The 18260-nt window shown below is 42.7% G+C and overlaps 1 protein-coding gene across 4 annotated transcripts in view; it reads right to left on the minus strand.

The window, feature by feature from the left end:
* Window positions 1-18260, minus strand: part of LOC311264101 (solute carrier family 45 member 3) — a 31401-nt gene that overhangs the window by 5568 nt on the left and 7573 nt on the right. For 2 of the 4 annotated variants that reach the window (XM_084364683.1, XM_084364686.1), the window contains exons 2-4: window positions 7332-7698; window positions 2775-2965; window positions 1992-2655 (exon numbers count right to left, since the gene is read on the minus strand). In XM_084364683.1, coding sequence (XP_084220809.1) covers window positions 1992-2655; window positions 2775-2965; window positions 7332-7479 — 1003 coding nt within the window. In that variant the 5' untranslated portion in view covers window positions 7480-7698. Of the gene's footprint in view, window positions 1-1991; window positions 2656-2774; window positions 2966-7331; window positions 7699-7968; window positions 8133-14860; window positions 14955-18260 lie in introns of those variants that run through there. The other 2 variants (XM_084364684.1, XM_084364685.1) reach the window with 2 other exon arrangements.

Below are 18260 nucleotides of genomic sequence, written 5' to 3' on the forward strand. Positions count from 1 at the left end.
CCATTAAGTTTTTTAAAAAGTTTTTAGTACTAGTCCATGTAATCAGGGCTGCCTACATGTCTAGACTGTTTATTTCAGTCTGTATTCAGTCTGAACTCTCGGCTTGCTCTCTGCGAACAGTGTGGGTCAGAAGTTCAGCAGCAAAGCAGAGAATTGCTTATGTGAAAGGAGTATGTGTATCGTGTTACTCCTGGAAAGCAAAGCTGCCGCGTCCACTTTACAAACACTACAGAAGCTAATGAGGACCGAAATTCAAGCCCAGAGAGATATGGGACCGAGCCAGAATGCTACTGAATCTGTGCACAGGAGAAGTGCTGCAGAATGGAAAATGGCCGTTCCTGTAGTACAAGCCTTCAAGAATACCCACTTTGCATTGCAACCCTTCCCAGTAGGAAAGATGATTAGAAAAACTGAAGAATGTGCTACAGACAAAGCAGATAACCTTGATGCAGGGACAAATCTGCAGGCTGAATAATGTGCTTTAATAACATCCAATGCATTTCTGATTAAAGGAACCCCACTCAGACAGACCACGGATTTTTTGTGCGTTGGCCTTCTACCTGACTTGAATGAACATGTTCTTTGTGTGCCGATTCCTTGACATTAATTCTTTGTGAGTGTGACATTCCTCTTGGTCCAGCAAGCAGACGGAGGACAGACAGAGGGGAAGTAAAAAGTAAATAAAGTGGGGAGGGAGATAGAGGTGGAGAAAGAGGGAGGAGTAAAGAATGTGGATGGACGGATAGAAATAGCAAATGAAAGAGGGAAAATGGAGAGAGAGAGGAGAGGTTGAGAAGAAGGATTAAAAAGAAGAACATGTCAGCTATGTAAGAGCACTGCAAATACACAACATGGGCGAGATGGTCCTCACATCAGTTTACCTCAACTTCATTCTTCCCCTTTACTGTTCGTTCTCAAACACGGTCTGGTAAAATATACCAAATATAGAAGTCTTCTAAGCATGCTTCTTACAACACTGACACAACAGATTTGTTCAAGTCGATCTGCCTGCACACAGTCTATCAAAAGGTTTTTATTTCGGTAGACTCATACAGCTTTGCATTTGCATAGCTACAGAGTGTATCCATACATCTGTCGAAGAGGATTAGTGACTATGATTATGATTTACAGAGCAAAAAAGGGAACGGATAAAGACTGTGCTCATTTGTTTACAATTACCAAAAAGTGCAGGGGAGGAAAGCAATACCTGAAATGACTTGGACTGCCTTGACTTGGACTTCCTCAAAGGAATTGTCAATTGTTCAGTGGCACAATTACACAAATATTCATCATCTCATGTTAGTCTGCGCTAACGGCCAGTCTTGGCTATCCTTTACCTTGACAGGAGCAAAAATGAGGGCAACAAGAAGGCATGTAGGCATGCAGAACCACAGGCGCAGTCCTCCACCTGTGCCTGAGGTATGTGAGTGCATCCTGTCTGGCTAGGATGAACCCCGAGCCAGTTTATGTGGACAGGTGGTGGAGGTAAAGCCATTATGACAAGAGGTAGGACATGTCTAGTGCAATGGAAGTTTCCTTCATAAAGTGCTAATATATGTAATATATAGTTATTGTGATATGAGACTAGATATGTTAGACTTTGGTTATCATTATATTGTGATATGGCATTAGTGTTGTCTTCTTGGTTTGAAAGGCTGCATTTGGTAAAGTAATTTTCTGAACTGACCAGACTGTTTTACTAGCAGAATATTGTTATGGATAGAGGTATTTGGTCAAAAATGTTGTGATATTTAACCCTAACCCTTACCTATTCATGAGGTGCTTTTAAGGAGAATTTAAAATATAGAGATCCATCATGTATCGCGATCTAGCCTAGACATATTGCAATATTTTCTATCAACCAGGGGCTGCTGTGGTTTAGGAGGCAGAGTGGATTCTAGGTTGTATACCACAATGAGCTGCTTACACATTTAGAAAATAAATAAAGCTCACATAACACATAAGCCTTCAAAATAATAGGGAGAACTGACCTTCATCGTATCTTTGCCTGGACACGCTTCCTGGTAATGCACTGGGCACGCCCTCATACAGGCCTTCCCCCACAAAGTCTGTGTAGAAAAGCATAAAAGACATGACGGCCATCCAGCTGCAGAGCTGAGCCACACACAGCTGCCTCATCACCCGCGGGACATGGCAGTAGCTCCTGTAGATGGCCGGGGTCATGGACCAGCATGTTCTCAGCAGGCACAGCAGTGGTCCAGACTTCAGCAGCCTCAGCTTACACTTCAGCAGGTAGCAGCATGAGCGCGGAACGCCGTACCGACTGGCCTCCGTCGTGCCAGCCCCCGTCTCCAGTAACGATCCTGACCCCGGCAAGCCACTGCTGGCACACAAGGGTTCCTCAGACACCTTCATGGTGATGAGCACACTGGAGACGAAGATGAGGATGAGGAGGAAGAAGAGGCACTCAGCCTGGCCTCCCAGGTAAACAGAGAGGAGGCCACGACTCCAGTCAAGTGCGGGTAGCAAATAACCCACACAGCCTCCCAAGCTGACCATGAAGGAGAACATGGCAAAGGCTTGGCCACAGTCCTCCTCTTCTCGATACAGGTCCGACAAAAGGGCCTCCAGAGGTGTGAAGCACACTTGTCCACAAAAGTCAAGGAGCCCCACTCCTAAGATTAGGAAGCCCACCTGTAGCAAAGGAACACCATTGAAAAAAAACATTGAAAGACATTTTAAGGTACTTCCTGTACTCATGGTATGTAGAATTCACCATAACGACAATCACACACAATAAACGGGTATCATACCTGAAGGGTTTGCCCACCCCAGGCAAGGCGTGTGGCCAGTACATCAGCGTGGGGAATGATGACGAGCGCCAAAAGGACTCCTAAAGACAGCAGCCAGATGAATGGCCGTCGTCTGCCATAACTGCTGTTGCAGTGGTCACTGGCTGAGCCAATCAGAGGGATGAATAAGAGGCCAAGCACTGGACCAATGCCTGTGGACAGAACCGGGGAAACACAGAAGAGGTCACAAACAACGCTAACAGAATATTTTGAGGGGAAGCAGCCAATAAAGTAGAAAGAAATTGAGATGTTATTTGCACACAATATGAATTTACTGTTTGAAACAGACTGCAGAAGAGGGTCAAGGTATTTTCCACTGTCACACTCTTCAATTTGTTATGAAGATCTAAAAATCACACATTGCATCTCCACACAGATTTTTCACAAAATCCCACACCAAAAGCACAAGTACAGCTGCAGCGAGTTGTCACTATTTAATTAATTGGCAACTATTCCCATAATTGATCGACTTATTTTGGTAATTTTTCAATTAAAAAGTCAAAATTCTCTTAGTTACAGCATTTTAAATATGAATATTTTCTAGTTTCTTTACTCCTCAATGACAGTAATCTGAATATCTTTCATATTCAATATCTTTGTCTGGTTTGGTTATTCAGTAAACTGAATTACTCTGAGAAACCAAACAAGACATTTGAAGATGTCATTTTCGACTTTGGGAAACACTGAACAACATTTTTCACCATTTTCTGACATTTTATTGACCAAACAACTAATTGAATAATTTGAAAATAATCAACAGATTGATAGGTAATGAAAATAATCGTTAGTTGCAGCCCTAAATACACATGTCTGTAACATCTCTGTTCAGCTTTAGAGGCTTCCAACAGCCACTCTGACTGGTTTACTTGTGTTCAACGTGCCTTCTACTGGTCCTGTCAAGTCCTACTCCCTGCTGCCCTCCCTGACGGCTGGTGATGGCTCCTACAGATGGGCTGCTGCTGCCTGAAGGTAACCCACCCTATGCTCATCCTCCACCCGCGATCAGCTCCGGCTAATTATAAACACACCATGTTCCCACTCAAACAAACACACACACAATATCTAAAACGACCCAATCTTGGGGCTACAGAATGACATTTAAAGGTGTCCTGTGGAGTTTTCATTATAGATGAGCACAAATTGGTTTACATTCTGAGTTTTTCACTAAAAGGCACAATTCACATCTGTCCTCGTGCATATGCTACTAACACATAAAATACAAACAATACAGTTTGAGCAGTCAACAGGATTTAATGTGAGTCTTCCCATGTGTTGAACTCTGACTTTGCTTGGTTGTTTTATCTCAGGCTTATGTTTACACACGAGTGTTTATTGTAACATCTGGCTTGATGCAGTAGTTCCCTTAATCCAAGCTAATGTTCTCCTTAGGGAGACAATAAAGTAACCTTAACCTCCCCATCAAAACATTGCTCTACAGCGCCACTAGGGGTCAAAAACTCCACAGCAAAGACACATGACTGGAATACACAACTACACAACCCATGATTGATTGCATTTGTATTCGTTTTACAGTTTTGACAACCAACTGATTCACAGAAACAGAGGTTTGACAGATAACACATGTGTTTCTGGTGTCTGATGAGCACTCCAAAACCCAAACCAGGCAGGTGAGCAGTGAAATGGACAAGAGCAGGCAAAGAGACAGGCAGGCAATGTGAGAAAGACAGACAGGTTGACCGCAGCCAGGCAGTCCACAACTCCCATACAGTTCTTGTTGCTGCAGCTGTGGAGGCCCATCATAACAATCTACACCATCCACACACACATTTCTCAGTCACTGCTAAATACTCCCTGCAATATACCATATACCACACACACACACACTCACACACACACACACATACCAAAGACTGCTTCCCAGCCTCTGAATACAAAGCAAGCTGCTTTCCAGCTCTGTTTACAGACACACACACACACATAAATCAGTGTGGCTTCACACACACACACCACATATGATCCGACCTAATGTAAAACGTGTCACATTACCCATTGTGCTTTGTTACTTAAATACACCTAAATATGCTTAAAATAACAAGAGGAATGGATGCCTCAGTGTGTTCTCTACTTACAGAGAAGAAACTGGAGAAAGAAAGTAACAACTGGAGGACTAGGCAGCCAACAAATGGCTATTAGATAAAGTAGAAAGCAGCCATCTGAGAACCTGACACTACTGCTGGGGGAAATTAAGCTTTAACCCTCCCAGGACACAATATCTATCTTCATTCACATAACACTCAGGCACTCCATTATAATGCAGGGAGATGAGAATTAGGTTGAGTGCCATTTCCAGATTGGCTTACAGTGCAGCCTGTTTGGGAGGAACCCTACAATGAAATCATTTTTCTTCATATTACCAGCAGCTGCTACCGAAACGGAAGAGTAAAAGTGTAGTTTGTTCAGTCTTTATACTTGAATAGTCACTTCTATCATCCACACAGTGCCTTTTACTTTGGCTGATTGTATGTGTCATCTGTGTAGTCACAAGAGAATATCTCAAAGAGAAGCCTTCAGTGGAGACCATGTGGACGACATTTGGGCAGACAGGATAAGGCAACTATTCACATTGCTTACAAGTTAACTCAGTTACAGTGTGCAAATGTATGGGTGAGGCTAAATATTGTGAATGTGCAGTACACACACGCCAATAATTTGTGAGCACAAACATGACTGGCCGTTAGAAAAAGGAAGGTTTCCAAATACTTTCAGGAAATTCTTACAGACTGTTGAGGCAACCACAGCCACAGAAACACAACCACTGGCAAAATCGAATAACATGTTAGCCAGACGTGATGGTGCGATCATCAGCTGCTTGTTTTCCAGAGTGTTTGTGGTGTGTATACCCGCCTTTGCACAAACAGCAAAACAGGCTTTATTTCATGGCTCTTCCCAGAATTCCTGGATATGACGTTGCACTTAAACTGTAAAAAATTCTAACAGTAAAATGTTTTGTATGTTAAAAGCAAAGATAATTCCCATTAAACATCCTAGATTACTATGCAGTGCAAGTTGACACAGCTACTAACTTCAAAGCCTCAAAAATAACCATATAGTTCTCTCTTACAGTCTCAGCAAAACAAAATAATACTTATGTTCTTTGGTTAAGCGACTGTGAGATTATGCTGAGAAAAATGATGATTACCTCTCTGTTTAAACTGTTTCCCTATGAACAACACAGAGGACGGTCATTCTGGATTTGAACAGATGCTGCCTGCATGATACATTTCTTCTAAGCTCCTCCATCTTACCAATACCTTCAGCTGGCAAAATGCAGCAATGTTTTGTATTTTCAAGCTGATTGTTCCCTGTGGTCTATCTTAAGTGGAATGTCGGACGAACACAGACTTAATGGCTCATCATTCTAACCTGCTGCACATTTTTTTTGCCAAGCAGTGTTGTTGTTTAACAGCAGTGCTACAATGCCTTTAAAGTTGTGTTACAGTTAAAATTGCTTTTGAATTTCAAGGTTTGGCCGTCCAAATCCTGTCCTGAATTTCTTGTTCGGATCCAATACAAAAGGCACTATTAAAGCTGTGACACAGAACAGCTCGAGCTGTCAAGCCTTGTGCTCTGTGCAGCTGTAATGTGCAAGTACAAATATCACTAGGTATGTATGTATTTTTTTTAAAAAAGGAACAAGCAGTGGTAGGTTGTAAATATCATATTTGGCAATAGTCTATTCAGTGAAAAAACATACTAATTACTAAGATCATGACAATGATTTATGATCTTAACAGAAAGGCGAATAAAATGCATTTTGTGAAAATCATATGTTCTCTGTTAAACAGTGTGACCATGAAATAAATCCCATGAACTGCATGTCAGTCTGTGTCGGGAGATTCTTCCTCGGGCAGTCGGCCCTTCTGCTGCCTTTAAATTAGCGCCCTGATTACCACCTCTCCAAAACAACAGGTGATTTGGCCACTGATTTGTGTAACGGCCTCAATTATGTCTTTATGACCTAAATGGGAAAGAAGATATTAGAAGCCCTGCAGCTCAGTCACGCCTCAACACCGGACAAGGTCACATATTTATGTATCAAACTAATTTACAAAGCATAGGTTCCTTAGAGGGTACAGCCTATTCTGGCATACAAACAGCAACAAATAAAATCGTCTTCCATTTGTATCACGGCTTTAATGTAACCACCGCTAACTGCTAGCAAAGTATTGCAAAGAGAATAAATAGCTCTCGAGGGCTATAAAAATGGATCATTTGAAACACTTGGACAAGACACAATCACTCATGTGGTCAGTAAACAAGCCTCAGAGGAGACAGCTATCCAATCCATGGAGCAGTCTATCCTTGTAAGTGTGTGCAAGTGCTTTTCATGTTTAATGAATACATTGTCAGAAAGGGACAAAGAGGGAAATTATAAATATATGAGAGAAAGAATGAAGCAGAAGCACAACATGTGCACTTAAATTCACACACACTATGAGGTAGCAAAGAGGCCTTGGTAACCAGAACCCCTTGCCCCCACCTCTTTCAGTCCCTTACCTAGCACCATGGTCATGTAGCGCTCTTCCACTCCAGCCTCCAGCAGCAGTGGGGGCACGTATGTGATCCCAGCTGCCACGCAGATCTCCAGGCCACAGGTCAGGGAGTTCAGCAGGACGAGACGCCACTGAGACCTCCATCCAGGCATATTTACAGGGGCTGGCTGGCTCGCCTTTCCTCCCCTCTGGGATGGTGACTACTGGGGGCAGGGGACGGGGGAAGGACCTGGACTGGGACAAGGGGGGGAGCGTAGGGAGGCAGATGGTGCCCCAGTGGGACGAGAGAGCTGTCGGGGAAGGACAGCGGCAAAGACACGCGGATGTCTCAGATGACCTGAAGGATTCATCCTCTTCTCAGCATTCTGGATCTGAAGGGCAGGGGAAGAGGAAAGGAGAGGAGTGAGAAATGGGGAGAAAGTTTTTGCAACTTTTGAACAGCAAAATTAAAGAAGGGCTAAGGCATGCCACATTAGACAGGTCATTCCCAGATCACAACACCTGGACGTCACTGGCCTCAGGTTGCATGGGGAATGTTTTTTTCCCCAAAACAATGGAGATTCCGACATTTTTCCAGAAACATGGAAATAGCGGCGACAGTCACAAGGACATGATATCGATGTATTCACCAAGCTCCTCACCAGCAGCTTCAGGACAGCAGGAACAACCACAGGCTGACAGAGAAGATGAGTCAGCTGGAGCAACGTGGCAAACACACCAAGCCATTTGCCAAGAGATTTCTTTCTTCCCCTGCTGCTCTGCTTGCCTTTTTCATCATGTTTCAAAACACACACAGCGCAGTAGAGGTTTGGAAGTTCAACCTTTAAAAAAAAAAAGGGAGTCTAAGTTCTAATTTTCAGTCTCCCTTTTCCTTCTCCATGATAAGTCTAGTGTTAGTGGGAGGATCTAAAATCCAGCCTATCCTTAGCTGACCCTGTCAGTATCTGTATTATTAAGCTCCAACTGCAGTTTTACTCACATACGTGTCTCTTCCTTCCATAAATGTAGGCAGATTAGACTGTCTTAAGCACCTGAAAAAACTAGAAAGGTACTATAAAGCAGGAGGTAGAGGAAGTTAGAGAAGGATGATGATATATGTTTTACTACGCCTGCTTTAGAGACAGAGAGCTGTTGTGCCAGGTACCGGAAAAGTGTGTGGTCCAGGTGAGGTGTTGAAGTCGGAGGTTAAGCTTTGTGTATCAAGAAGAACAAAACACCAGTGCAACTCACAACAACCTTGTTATTTTCTGCACACTGTCCTACACTGACAAAGTCAACCACACCTTGAAGGGTAAGTTTTCCAGTGACAATAGTTGACACTCAATTACATACTTTACCATCAAGATACAACATGCTCATCTTGTCCCTGTCCACTCTAAAAAAAAAACACAGTTCTGCAATTTGAAGATTACAGTCTTGAAATGGCTCACTCTAAAGACGATACGATTGTTGGGATACCAGAATATCAAACTCTGATACACTACTATAATAAAAAAACAATACTTTACCTCGTTTGATACCAGAGCAAGAAGGTGGGTTCAAAGTCCCATGCACATAAAGTTTGATACAATTGAATGCAGATATTGTATCATATGTAAAAAGTATTAAAGATTTCACACTTTTGACATCCTTTAAAGTAAAAAAAAAACAACCACTTTAGTCAAACTAAAAAGACAGTGGAGAAACAGACTGACGAGGTGACATGGCCTTCAGTTAATACATCAGACTGCCTCCAATCTGTGCGTATTCATGCACCGATCTGTTTGCCTCTCGAGGAGCAAAAACAAAAAGTTATTATCGTCATCATCCACCAATGAGATGTGCATTCTTTTAAAGCAGAGGGAAAGAGCAAGAACAGTCAGAACAGCCGCAAATACACAAACAACAAGGTGCTATATTTGCATTTGGTGTGACATTTCTCTGCCAATGCTGCCCATCTGTTCTCTCCCAGCAAACAAAATGGATGTCATCATCTCCAACGAGACTTAATCACAGAAATGTGCATACTAAGTGATGTAATCAGATTCACACAGCAAAGAAACAAATATTGAAATCTGTTCCGTTAGGTACGATGTACAGTGCTGAAGAGACAAAATAGACGACATATGGTTTTCTCAAGAAACTCGAGTGGCTTCGGGCATCACAACAAGTAGTTTCTGTCCTTAAATGTCCTAGTATAACATCACTTGCATGAATTATTGTCATCAGGCATTTACAAGGCCCGTCTAAAACCTCTTGTGACTTTCCCATCATTGTTATCAAAAATGTTAACTGAATGTCATCAATGTATTCAGAGTTCCTACAGCATTCATACATTCCCAGCTCAGTCATTATGGGTCCTTTGATACACGGACTCTTTGAGAATGTGAAGGACAAAGCGACAGTGTTAGCAGGCTGGACCTAACAGGGGCCTGGGTCACTGAGAGAGCGGACCATTTCACACCCGTCAGATCTCATTCCCACCCAGCCTGGGCACACTGAAAGACACCCATCAGGGGACCAGCCATTGCCCTACGGCCTGTCTGGCCACTACAACTCCTCTACCAACAGATTCTCTGTGTATGTGTATGTGAATATATACCCCCTCCACTCCCTCTCCTCTGCATTTCTTCTTCCTTATCCTTCCACAACCCCTGAGGTCAGCTTCATCTCTGACCTGACCTGCATTCTAAGAAGAACCCTTTTGACATATCTGCCCACAACTGAGATTCAGAACCATAAAGGCATAACCACTGTGAATGCTTTCTATTGCAGCCCCAGCTGACTCTCTGTCAGAGGTTCTCACTGAAAAAAGAAAAGGGCCCCCCATGTGGTAAGAATAGAGAAATCTGATTTGTCCATCCGAGCAGCCACGGCTTGTCTGGACGCCTGCCTGAATGCAAGTCAGCTTCCAGGGTTTTGTAAAATGAACGGTTGCTTAAGTCGCTACCTGGGTGGTGGTGGCAAGTCGAAGTTAGGACGTGAGCGAGGAAGGTGGCGGCAGGGTTAGCAGAGAAGCAGAGAGTCCAATTATCCATCTCAAAAGTAAACATTAAAAAAAACAAAAAAACACTTGTTTGTTTTAAATACAGTACTCTTTAGCCAACACAATGTTTGTGGCATGGACACAAAGCAGAACACAGCTCTCAAGCACTCAAGTTTGCATTATAGGGACAGAAAGAAGAAACGCACACAAACTGGCAACCCACGCAGTCGTTCCACCGCTCGCTTAATGACACCTCTGACTCTACAATGTATTCTAGTCATGCCCTTCGTCTTCTTCCCATAGCCTTGGAGAGACAAACACACGTACACACTGTTAGACAGACAGCTCTCCCTGTCACCTTACGTGTTTAAACACTACAATATCAGCCAGGCTGCTGAGAAGAGAGGTGGCGGGGGTAGTGGTTGGTGGGGGGCTGCTTTTGTCAGCTCTCCCACTGCTCCATTACCAAGCCCTATTCAGCCGCAGGCCCCCCAAAAATCGGTCCTAATGACTCTGAGCTGTATTCTTACAATACAAAACAGGCTTTGTATACATTGTGCCTGGGAGAGTAATGTGATATTGTGAGGTATCAAGTCCATTTCCAAGTCTTTTATTAACGCAGCAGTGTTCATATAGATGGTAGGATATAGAAAGTGAGTGTGTGTGTGTGTGTTTGTGTGTTTGTGTGTTGTCGGGTGGGGGGTCTCCTCCCAGCAGACAGCAGGGTTTGGAGGGGGAAGAGGGGAAGGAATTGCTCCGAGATGACATCAGACCCACAGGCACAGTGAAGGCTGTGGCTGCAGAAACCTCAGCAGGAGGGTCTGGGTTGTGTGTTTGGCTCATGCTGAATGGCTGCAGCACTATGGCCTTCCTCCTCTCTTTGAGTTCCTGCACATTAATGGACCTGACCGTCTGCATAGAGGGACAGCAGGACCAGCTTTTACGCTGACTGCTTCCCTGGCTTACTTCCTGCAAGCCCTTTCTCTGTGGCTCTACTTCTCCACTCTCTGAATAACTAAAACAAGTTAGGATGGACAAACCACTAATGAACACTGCACTGTTAACAATGCTGCCAAAATATCACTACCACAGCTTTTCTTGGCAGTGCAGACTGGCATTGTTGTGGAGGTCATGAGAAGAGCCAGACATCTCCAAATGATGGCCCCAGACAAGTTGTTTAACGTGTCCTCTGAGATATAAATGTCGGGGTTTCAACTTGAAAAACAAAACCCTTGATAAAGAGGCTGTTATTAAAGGATAAGTTCACCCAAAAATTTAAATTTAGTCATAATCTACTGAAGCCAATGCTGATGGAAAGTCAGGTGACGTATTGTAGTCCACAAAACATTTCTGGAGCAGCAAAATAGCATTGCAGCACTCTCCCACACAACTGAAGTAGTTAAGGACTCGTTTTAAAATGTAAAAAACAACTAAAAGAAAAACAAAAATGATTTTAAATGATATACCCTTGACACGCAGTCAGGCTCATGCACCCACGTCAGATGGGTTTAGCTTAGCAGTTACCATAAAGATTGCAGCTTTAAACTGATTTCATTACGTCTGTTTTGCTATGAAGCTCCAGAAATGTTTTGAAACTTTGAAACCCAACTTTCCACCAGTACTGCAGAGGAGATGATAGCTGAATTTTAATTTTTGGGTGAACTTATCCTTTAATACATATAAATATCTGCACTGTTAGTACTTATTTCACTCCCTCTGCCAACAGACTTTATCATTTAATTCACAATTCAGTTACTCTTTAAATGACGTTCCAACTGCTCTCAGTGCTGACTCGTTAAATGGCATTTTAATTTCTTCCATTAGTTAGACATCAACTGACATTTCAGCTGCTTTCACTTCTCACTAATCAGCTAATAGTTGTCCTGCTTCCAGTTCTTCAGCCCTTAGTACATACACAGTTTGCATACACACTCATGATTCGACTACAGGCAAGGCTCAAACTTGGAACTACAATTTCAGATGCTTGCAGTGATTACACTTCAACAGCTTTCGGGTTTTTAGGTAGCCTTAATGAGCTCGACAGATTCGCCCAGTTCCCAGGCTTTTAAGGTCAAACGGAAAGTGATGCAAATGTGTTTCTGTTCAACTCAGAGCTCACCAGAAATGTCTGTTTTGTTATTAACTTGCATTTTCTCTCCTTTTTCTCCTAATTGTTCTATTTTACTTTGAACATCAACACTTTCAACAAATGTGTCTCATTGTATCAATTTGCAGGACTCCAGGCACATTTGGATCTTATCACGTCTTCATTGACATTGTATGCAATTGTGCCAATTATATAGCTCGATTCACACTCTTAACAGTCTTCAAATGACACTAATCATTTTTCATGTTCACACTGCCACTTCGAACCCTTTTAGTTCTTAAAATACACTACAATAATTCACATGCGAACAAATGCTATTGTAAGACACAGCAAGCCATTAGCACATGAAATTGCATAAGAACACTTTTGCACTCTCTGTGAGTCCCTCTTTTATTCTTTCTCCATCTGTCCTGCGTTCACATCTACCAGGTGTTGTCCATCGTTCCATGGCCTGTCATCCAGATGAAGACACCGTCAGACCTCCGGCACCCTTTTTCCAAACACACCGTTTCCTTCTGCTACTGAGAACTGGATAATAACATGGAACTTGTTTAACCTACTTCAATAAAAAGTTCAGTGTTTGATTTGTGTTCTGTCTCTGCTCACTTGAAAGGCAGCCCTGACCATGCTGACCCCACCCCCCAGCCTGTAATCTTAAGCCCACATCCGTCACTGTGACCCCTGACCCGGCCTTTCACCGCAAATCATGTGACCAACGTAACATTTCAAAGCTGTCTGCTGCTAATATTCTCCTCCTGTACTTTTGCTGTCTAGTTAAATGAACAGTCAACCTGTCGCCAGTTATTTTAAAGGAGTGCTTCTGAGAGAAGACTCGATGGAAGGACATGCATCTTATAATGGAGCAGGAAAGACGACCTTGTCTTATTTCTGGAGGGTCTAATGACATTCTTTGCGGTGCCAAAATGTGAAGTGCTCTTTCCATCTCTGCACCTAATTAGGACGATGACTCAGAAGAAGTCCCTTAAGTTTTAAAGACCAAAAAAGTGACAAAAAACGAATAGTTCATGGCTCCTGAGAGTTTCTTCACAAATTATATTAGTAAGAATGTAATTTCTGTTTCTGGGGGGAAATTATTATCAGAGCAATCATTCAAATTCTCAATACCGTTTCAAACAGCATCTCTACACTAATGGACTCCAAAGTGGAGAAATGTATCAGTCCTTATCTGAGGAGGACTACAGAGGATCCACACAGATACAAAAACAGCCAGACATATCACACTTATTAGGTGAATATGGGAGGAATGCAGGCTCGGTTGGGTTGCCCTGGTGTGGGATTAGGTGTGTGTGTGTGTGTGTGTGTGTGTGTGTGTGTGTGTGTGTGTGTGTGTGTGTGTGTGTGTGTGTGTGTCAGAGGGTGAACTGGAAGCCTGCACCTCTCCCCGCACCAGAGAATGAAGCAAGTCATGGCTCAGGGAGGAACGTTATCATACTGGCCCATGCAAATAACACAACAATGGAGTGCAGCAGAGTTCAGCCCTGTAGCCTCTTGTGAGTCAATGTGGCTGATAAGGTGCCTCCCCACGGACTGTGGCTTTCCAGTCACTGAAAACCTATTGTGTCAAGGTGAAAGGACTAATAAGAGGGAATGCAAACACTAATGAGTTTTCATTCAAGCATGATCAGGTGTGTTTACATTTCGTTAATAAAGCAGTCAAGATTTTAATTAGGTTTAATCAACAACTGGTTAATTGCTGTGAAAGGGTTTTTCTGATCAACACTAAATTTAATTTACGATTATAATTATGACATGTTGTGATTAATGTCTGAATACCACAGCTGTGTTTCATATTATTCTAACTTTACACTGCCAATTTTTGTTTCTTAATCTAATAAACTCATGGTGACACATCAGAAATCATCTTAGTTACTCGAAGCAGATGTTTATGAATTCCTTCACCTTATTTCAAATAAAATATGTATTTTAAATCAAGTGATTAATATAACACTTCAGTCATCAGCTTGTTGCATCTGCCTTTTTCGGCTCATTTTTCAATCAAAATCAGCTTGGTTTCCATCCCTTGCAGGCAGATTAATTTTAATGAAATAACATTTTTGTTAAAATGACAAGAAGGTCACAAGAACTTCTTATTGAAAAACAGGGCTTGAATTACACTTTTTTACTGAAAGGATACAGCTGACCTTTCACTACCATTAGCACACACAATTCAGAGGTACCGTTTCATTTCAAAGACTACAGGGAGCTCATCACATTCAGAGGAAATTCATCTTGCTTGCCTAAATGACAGCATCTAAAAATCCCAAATGCAGCAGGACTGCAAAGTGTACATCTGTGCTATTACAAAGATATCCTCTACATTAACTACTGGCACCTTTGGTTTTTCATACATAAATGAATGAATGTAAGATAAAGTGTAATGATAGTCAAATAACACGACGAGCCACACTGAAGTGGCGATATTAAGCAAATTGATACTCACCAGTCAAAGAAGCAAAGCTCAAAGGTCCATCTACAGACATGCATTGCTGAAAATTGAGCATCTAATCTATTTTAAAGGCTGCTCACACTCTTTATCCAATCAACACCCTCCACTCTCTCCCAGCATATCTGCACTGACTCTGTTGACCACCTGCTTCAACTCTATGCTCAAGAGTCTGACTCTTTTTTTATCCTGCTGCTTTTTGTGTCCCCTGTTCCCTCCTCTCTTATTTAGCCCACCTCCTTTCCTTCCCTCCCATTATTCTCCCTCCCTCCTTCCCTCCCTCTCCTCTGTGCCTCAGCCTGTAAGGTGGGAATTGGGGAAAATCCCAAAGCACTTGAGGAATCTTGTCGCTTTCTGTCTGTCTGTCTGTATCGGTCTGAAAAAAAAAAAAAAAAAAGTCTATTTTCTGTTTTGCCCTCAAGGTCTTAAAGACAACATGCAGCCTATAGCTAAAACCTTGACCTGAAATATGGTGCAGAGTCACTCTCACCTGTGTTGGATACTACCAGCACCACAGGCAGTTGGGAAACAAAGAATGAATTGATATCATCTAACAACCTCACACTGAGGCCACTCCCCCATCCTTTCTCTCTCACTATCTATAACCACTCCCTAAAAGTTCTGTATTATACCCCCTGACCCAGTATCATGTTCCGCTGCCTATCAGGGCAGGGGCAGCTCTCCCACCCTCTCTCATTACCTCCCTTCTTCTTGCAGCCCAGTCTTAGTTAAGCTCATGCTCCTGCATGACCGCTTGTCCATGGACTGCTCTAACCCTTTTCCTGGTTCACTAGCTCAGCCAGCAGTAAGCCTATTTGAGTAGACACATACATGCACACACGCACAGACAATGGCTCTCTCTCGCGTGCATACACACACGCACACAGACACACTATCACTCCACCCCCCGCCGGTTGCCATGTCTGTACCCCACGCCTGGAGGCCAAGACCAACCCTCTATAGAAAAGCTTTTAATTAGATAACAGTGAGAGGAAGGGGAAAAAAAAAGTGGAGCAGAGGGAGATCTAAAATGGGGAGGGTGGTTAGTGGTGGGTGTTGAGTAATGTCATTAGACTATGGCTGGCTTTAAGGAATCTCCATTTCTGGAGCCCAGAGACAAATCAATAAGAAGAGAGAGTGCGGGGACTGGCTGCTGGCAGCACTTCCCTCTGCAACAGGAGCGGCTTGTCTGGAATTAAGAGAATTCTGAAAATCCCATTTTGGTGAAAGGCCGGGACTCACTCACTTAGCTTGGACCTCTGTGTCTGGACCTACTGAATGTCTCCAATCTTTTTTTTTTTTTTTTTTTAAAACAAATCTGGAACATAACCTTGCATAAAACTATCAATGCCCTTCTTTTAAAATAGTTGACAAAGGTTTTTTTTTTATCTCACTGGTGTGCAACTAGCCATCCCAAGTACAAATAGGCATGTCTCAAACACACACCCTCCTAGGAGCCTAATGGTTAACTAGGAATGGAAACACCCAAAAAAAAAGTTTTCATTGTGTCAGTCCAGGAGAACTGTATGGAAATATGGATAATGAGGTATAGAGTGAAGAAAACAGAGGCTCCAGCCAAACACCCCCCCAAAACCTCAAGTTCCACACATACCAGACATTTGCTTTCCCCAACCAGCTGACGGCTCTCTCTACAAATGGCTGCGCTGCTACATATAAATGGTACTGCACATCTTCAACCATTTTGATGTGCTGCAGTGATGTTTCTATTGTTTACATAGGGTGTGTGCTTGACTACAGCCTTGGCTAAAGATGCAGCAGCACTCTGGGCAGGCTGAGAAGGTTTTAATTCCATGGTAGCCTTTTCCGCAAACCGGGCTTCTCCAGCGAGGGCCAAACCCAACATGCCCATAATAAGCTACGACACACTGCTCCCTGCTTTGATAAACCAAGGAAACCAAAACAGTGTGTCAGGAATAGGACTCAGGGGCCACTACTCTTGGCAGAGCAGCAGGGTCCCAATAAAGCCTAAATGTCACCCACATTATACGCAGCACGAAGGGTGGGAAGGATCAATCACTCATTGTGTGCTTCCAGAGCAAATTAACCTTTAAGTAAATACGTGACGTTGATGCTTAAACACAGAGCTTCTATACATTCCCAATAGCCCTCAGGATTAGCACCACTTGAAAAGACTATCGAAGAGAACCAGACAACATTCTCCAGAAGTTATCTATACTAGGACATAACATAGATGGTACAAGACACTTCTATATAGTCCCCCAAGGCTCAAGAATCCCAGCAGCATTTAGTTATACAAGGCCATCTGTTGCACACTGCCACAGAACTGTCACAGCTGCCACGGTATCATAAATAATGAAAATGCAATTATGAATCGATCCATAAAGCTGCACCAAGAGAGGCGCACACGATGTTACATCCCCTTTAAGATCAATCATGCTCTGCACATGACTGCTGTACACATGTTTGTTCCTATGCCTGAGGAGAGGACTCAAAGCAACAACATAAGTTTGGAGGGTTTTTCCTACATACCAACACATGTGACACCAAATAATGCAGCGTCCACTGCGTATAGGTGCATTACCATCTGGTATTATCACAAGACCGGAGCCATAAACCTCGGCTCTGACAAGTAATTATACTATGTATAATTTTGTCAAAATGACTTACTAACAACAATGACTGCAACATTATATTGACCGTGTGAATGGCCTTTTCCCTGAACAAATGTAATTGCTCTCTTTTACCACTTTCAATGTAACAAGTCTACCACAGGGGTTTTTCACATAGAACTGAGATGAACTACTGCCAGCTTTAGTCCAGATAAAACCATGACAACACACAATGTTGAAAAAGCGAAGGCTTTCTTTTCATTAACAGTTGTGTTTTTTTATGGCCATTTTACATTGGCATCTTAATAGCAAACTCCTGCATGAATGAATCACTTCATCCATCACATCATTTTGCTTTACTTCCATCTATCCATTAGCTAAAAGCTGGACATGTAACATCAGGAACAGCACTGCTTTCAGGAGAGTATTACATACTGGCTGAAAAGGAGCCTCACTTTAGGACATGATGTTAAGCTGTTGAGTAAAGAGGTGTCCTTACAGGAACATGCACAGGCTGTTGTGTGACGATAAAGAAAAGCACTCATGGGATTCAGACAGAGATGCCTTCAAACAACCAGTTAGGAACACAATCAGTTACCTGAAGATGCTTTTCGAGGCATTCAGAGGCAAGACAAGGACCAGAGTCCTGGTGCAGACTAACCAAAATACCTTTGTCCTGATGGATGATTTGTTTCTGGCCTTGCACTTATCATACATGCATTTGTGCCACTAGGATGAAATGTTTAAAATGAGTCGTGTTGCCTTGGGTTGTACTCAATGTCTGAGTTATTGACTATAGTATACAA

Source organism: Pagrus pagrus, assembly GCF_965226575.1.
Source record: "Pagrus pagrus genome assembly, chromosome: 10".
NCBI lineage: Eukaryota > Metazoa > Chordata > Actinopteri > Spariformes > Sparidae > Pagrus > Pagrus pagrus.